The following is a 6,000-nucleotide window of genomic DNA, read 5'->3' on the forward strand; positions in this document are numbered from 1 at the left end:
AGGACAAGCAGAGGGAGAGCATCAAACCGAGAGTGGAGATCTCTGTTGATTAGCACATTAGGCTTCTAGTCTTCTTGTAGTGATGGAGTCAATATGGGCCAGGGTCAGCGTATATGTACAAAGGCACGGGGCAACCAGGGCCATCTGGTCATGATGACAGACTGAACCTGTAGTTTGTAGGAAGTCAAAGAACTACTATGGTTAAACTTCACCATATCATTGTCCTCTCCTCATCTGTGAGTCAAATTATTTTTCCAGTAACCTGTCACCTTGACTGCAAGTCAAAGGGGAATGACCTGTTCAATCCTGTTGGGTGCCAGTAAATAGCAGAAATGAGAATTCCTAGGGGGTAAAAGTCCATATGAAGCCACAGCTGTAGCTTTTCTTGACAAGATGAGCGTGAGAAGTGCGTCCTGCGGGGCATTGTGGCTCTCCCTGCACAGATTCATACGCTGAGATGCTTGCTTCGTCAAACTTATGGAGCATATTGTTTTTTAGGAAGCCCATACTTTAAGCTATAAATGCACCCTACGAAGCACAACACATGAGGTCTGAAGTCAAGCCTGTTAACGCCATCACTGCCTGGATGTACAGACGTAATTCCCCTGCTGCTGGTTATCTCAGGGTTAATACAGCGCTTTTTACACAAACCAGGACTGACTGAGTTTTCCTCGGGAGATGGTTTGGAAAAATCACTTCAGACACTTGCTTCATACCCACTTCCCAGTCCTTTCCTTCACGTCTCTCACACCTTTAATAACCTGCTGATGTGATCCACGCTAATCTGTAATGTCCCTGCTCCCTGAGGGAATTACATCACCATCTGTTTTCCTCTATTAGACTTTTTTTTTTTTTTTATGCAAGGATAATGTGTTTATCTACAGTCTGGTCGCACCGCCCAGTTGTGACCAACTGCCACCCCGACGTGGTCACCATCACAACACACCGGGACCAGCTGTTAAGTGTCCTGGAGTTATGTGCGAGGAGGCATCGCCAGACTTCCCAGGACGCTAACATAAAAGAAGCTGATTATTCAAGCAGTATAACCCTAATTCTTTATGAATTATTGATCAGTCTGCAAGACACCACAACATCTCTGCATTGCACATAGGCACAGACTTCAAAAACTGGCCTGGGATAATACAACCAACGCGTTTTATGTCTGTGTACACACCAGAACTACATTTCACGCAGAAATGGCTGTCTATCTATCTATCTATCTATCTCTTTATTTATACAAGTGTTACGATAGAGCTATAGGTTTCCTGCTCCACTATCAGTGAGGTACTGGCTCTCTGAGAGCTATTGAATGGGAAGACTTTGGTTAGTAGTAGTAACAGTTGACATCTTGAGTTTTTTTTCCAACGCACCTTAAAGGGACCCTCAACCTACTCTAACTACACTTGCTGTGCAGTTGAATGCTATCTATGTTTTGCTCTTTGAGTGGCCATTTCAGATTACCTAGAAGGTACTTGATGTTCTTCTATGGGATTACTGAAAAGAAGTCCAGATAAATGTTTGATTCCCCCCCACCATCCCCACTTTATTTCACATGTCCTCAGTCCTGAGAACCTCCAGAACCATTTACATACACATTCCTGAAGCTCTTTACATTTAAAATGAGACTTTACAATGTGAAGCTCCTGCAGGTGTCCAGCCAAATACAACAGCACAAATGACTGTCCACGGAGATTATACACGTCCAATAGCAGATAGGACACAGCTGGAAAAGGGGCACAGCACAGGTCATTTGGTCTAGTCAAGAGCAAAGGTGACACCTTCTATTAGAAGAAGAGAATAATGAGGGCAGGAGGAAGGTACAGAGAACTGTCAAACCATCTGGACATGCACCTAAAATATCTGGACCGAATAAGCCCATTGTATCCAAAATATCATGTCCTTATGAATCCATACAGTGCAGTCTTCTGAACGTATCGCAGCATTATGTGGTCTATACGTCTGTCTACATCTATCTATCTAGCTTTCTGTCTATCTCACATCTATCTATAGCTGTCATCTATACACATAGAGTTCAGCTATAACCTATCCAAATCTGTCTACACGACAGAACCCCTTCTAATGACACCCCCTGCTGTTCTGCATGGGTGATGAGAAGTCAACCAGTCAACTAGAGCTGAGCCTCTCAATGATCTGAATGATCCTGGACTTTGAAACAGCAGGAAGGTGTTAATTATCCCTGCCTGGCCTCTTCACTTTCACACGGGGCTCTGAATCCCTAAGAAATTCAGACACTTCTGGCACACAGTGGGTTAACACCGAAACACAGGAGTTAGAGTTTCTGCTGTAAAGAGCTGCTAGGGCCACAGGGGCCACACAATCCATCCCTTCCTGGTTCTAAAAATGTGAAGATATTTCTGGGCTACATGAATTATTCAGCATTAGTGCAGCTTGGTTCAGTGCAGGCTATAAAGGAAGTACAATACATATGTGTGATGTCTGGAGAAGATGCCAGGCTGGTGCCTACTGCACATATGTATGACAGATCGGTGCACTGCCACATATGTGTGTATAATATGTAAGACTGGCACCAGTGCCACATGTGTGGTAAGTGGATGAGACTGTGCTGGTAAAAACTCACAATATGTTTGCAACACTGGCACCTAAAGCAATAATATATGCACGTAACACTGGCACCTATAGCACTTATATCCATGTAACACTGGCACCTATAGCACTTATATCCATGTAACACTGGCACCTATAGCACTTATATCCATGTAACACTGGCACCTATAGCACTTATATCCATGTAACACTGGCACCTATAGCACTTATATCCATGTAACACTGGCACCTATAGCACTTATATCCATGTAACACTGGCACCTATAGCGCTTATACTTGTGTGTCTATACAATGTAACACTGTCAGATATAGCACTTCTAGAGTACCTCTGCATGTAACATGGACACCTACATCACTTATACCCATACATCTACACCATGTAATCCTGGCACCTAGCTTAATATGTATAACCTTGGTACCAATAGCACCTGTGCAGGTATGTGTGCTGTGTGTAACATAGTAACAGTTACCTATACATATGTGTGTATAATATACAACTCTAGTACCTATAACACATATATGCAGGGATCTAAAGCACTCATATGTATGACAGGTATCTATAGTACATATATATATATATATATATATGTGTGTGTGTGTGTGACAGGTATATATAGCATTTATATGTGACAGGTATCCATAGTACTTATATGTATGACAAGTATCTTTAGTATTTATATGTGACCGGTGCCTATAGACAGGTATTTATTGGATATATATATATATATATAGATCAGGTATCTATAGCACTTATATGTATGACATGTACATATAGTACTTATATGTAAGACAGGTATGTATTGTAATATGTATGACAGGTACTTATAGCACTTCAATGTGATAGGTATATATAGCATTTATATATATTACAAGTATGTATAGCATGTATATGTATGACAGGTATCTATAGCACTTTTATATATATTACAAGTATGTATAGCATGTATATGTATGACAGGTATCTATAGCACTTTTATATATATTACAAGTATGTATAGCATGTATATGTATGACAGGTATCTATAGCACTTTTATATATATTACAAGTATGTATAGCATGTATATGTATGACAGGTATCTATAGCACTTATATGTGACAGGTATCTATAGCACTTATATGTGACAAGTGTCTATAGCACTTATATATTTGTATGGCAGGTATCTATAGCACTTTTATATATGTGACAGGTATCTATAGTACTTATATGTGACAGGTATCTATAATACTTATATGTGACAGGTATCTATAGCACTTATATGTATTATAAGTATATATAGCATGCATATGTATGACAGGTTTCTATAGTACTTATATGTATGACAGGTACTTATAGTAATTAAATGTATGACAGGTACTTATAGCACGTATATGTACTACAAGTATGTATAACATCTATATGTATGACAGGTATCTATAGCATTTATATGTATGACAAGTACTTATAGCACGTATATGTACTACAAGTATGTATAACATCTATATGTATGACAGGTATCTATAGCATTTATATGTATGACAAGTACTTATAGCACGTATATGTATGCAGGTATCTATTGCATTTATATGTATGACCGGTACTTATAGCACTGGTATGTATGACAGGTACTTATATGTATGACAGGTATTTATAGCACTTATATGTCTGACAGGTACTTAAAGCACTTGTATGTATGACAGGTACTTATAGCACTTATATGTGACAGGTACCTGTAGTACATATAGGCAGGTGCCTATAGCATTTATACCTATGTGTGATGTAAGTGGAGCCACCAGAAAACCTATGAAGTAAAGTCTGAAGCTGCCAGGCGTGCTGGGGTCCTACCTGAGCGCTGCATGATGCCACCTGTGCGCATCTCCGGGGCACTCGGGCTCCGGCGACCACTCCTAAGAGACAGCAGCTTAATCCGACAGGCAAGAGACGGAGCCTTCCCCTGCCAGGTGGTGCCTTCTGCTCAGGGTCCCGCCGAAGAGACAATCAATCCGGGGAGCCAGGGACAACTGCGGTCCGCGGCTGTGCCTCCTCCGAGGCTGCTGCGCCTCACTGTCCTGCCTTCTGCTTCTCTTTCTCCCAGTTTTCTCTCTCCTCTGGGTATTTAGGGGGGGAAGACGCCCCCTTTTTTGGCTGAGAACTGTTCACACCTCTCCACCCCCTTAGTGTTGGGGGAAAGGAGTCTAAGGAGAGTCATTGAGCCCCTTGTCACCAGTAACTGTGCCAGGGCTGAGAGACTGCCAGAGACAGGCAGAGATGACAAGAGACAGAGCCTCCCTTCCCGCTCTCTGGGTGTAGTGTGGCAGTCTGCGCTCAGCCTTCCCTCTGCCACTCTCCTCCTCCCCCTTCTTTACCTTTCTCCCTTTATCTCCTCATACCTGGCTGTCTCACCATCATCACAGCACTCTGCTCTCCATCCTTCACCCACTCTGTCTCTTCCCACCTCTATCCCTCTATGCCTGGCTGTCTCTCTAGGACTGTTACACTCTAGTTCTGTATACCTGTCTGTCTCTATAACTCTATCTAACTTCCCGGCTGTCTATCATCACTTTATTCTGCTCTCTGTCTTTCACCCACTCTGTCTCTTTTTACTTCCCACCTCTATCTCTCTATACCAGAACGTCTCTCCAAAACTATTACACTAACTCTGTATACCTGGCTGTCTCTCCAAAACTATTACACTAACTCTGTATACCTGGCTGTCTCTCCAAAACTATTATATTCTCTGTATACCTGGCTGTCTCTCCAAAACTATTATATTCTCTGTATACCTGGCTGTCTCTCCAAAACTATTGCACTCTAGCTCTTCTTTCCCTGCTGTTTCTCCAAAACGATGCACTCTAGCTCCTCTTCCCCTGCTGTCTCTCCAGAACTATTGCACTCTAGCTCTTCTTCCCCTGCTGTCTCTCCAGGACTATTGCACTCTAGCTCTTCTTCCCCTGCTGTCTCTCCAGAACTATTGCACTCTAGCTCTTCTTCCCCTGCTGTCTCTCCAGGACTATTGCACTCTAGCTCTTCTTCCCCTGCTGTTTCTCCAGGACTATTGCACTCTAGCTCTTCTTCCCCTGCTGTCTCTCCAGGACTATTGCACTCTAGCTCTTCATCCCCTGCTGTCTCTCCAGAACTATTGCACTCTAGCTCTTCTTCCCCTGCTGTCTCTCCAGGACTATTGCACTCTAGCACTTATTCCCCTGCTTTCTTTTCCGAACTATTGCACTCTAGCTCTTCTTCCCCTGCTGTCTCTCCTCCTCTCTCTCCCCCCTCTCTCTCGCTCCTGTCTTCCTCTCCTCTCTCTCATAAAACGCCTCCCATATAAAATTTATGAAAGCGCTTTTTGCTTGCAGAGTTCAAAAATACCATCTTATTCCCAGAGCAGGCTTTCTCCGCTGCCATGTGATGCTGCTGCTGCCTCTTAAGGTGTTTT

The 6,000-nt window shown here is 42.7% G+C and overlaps 1 protein-coding gene across 1 annotated transcript in view; it reads right to left on the reverse strand.

Annotated features, from left to right (window-relative positions):
- RTN4RL1 (reticulon 4 receptor like 1) overlaps positions 1–4,893 on the reverse strand; it is a 208,626-nt gene extending 203,733 nt beyond the window's left edge. The window contains exon 1 of the mRNA XM_044287018.1: positions 4,410–4,893. Coding sequence (XP_044142953.1) covers positions 4,410–4,440 — 31 coding nt within the window. The 5' untranslated portion in view covers positions 4,441–4,893. The remainder of the gene's footprint in view (positions 1–4,409) is intronic.
- Between the last annotated feature and the right edge of the window lie 1,107 nt (positions 4,894–6,000).

The sequence above is a fragment of the Bufo gargarizans genome, chromosome 3, assembly GCF_014858855.1.
Source record: "Bufo gargarizans isolate SCDJY-AF-19 chromosome 3, ASM1485885v1, whole genome shotgun sequence".
In the NCBI taxonomy this organism is placed as follows: domain Eukaryota; kingdom Metazoa; phylum Chordata; class Amphibia; order Anura; family Bufonidae; genus Bufo; species Bufo gargarizans.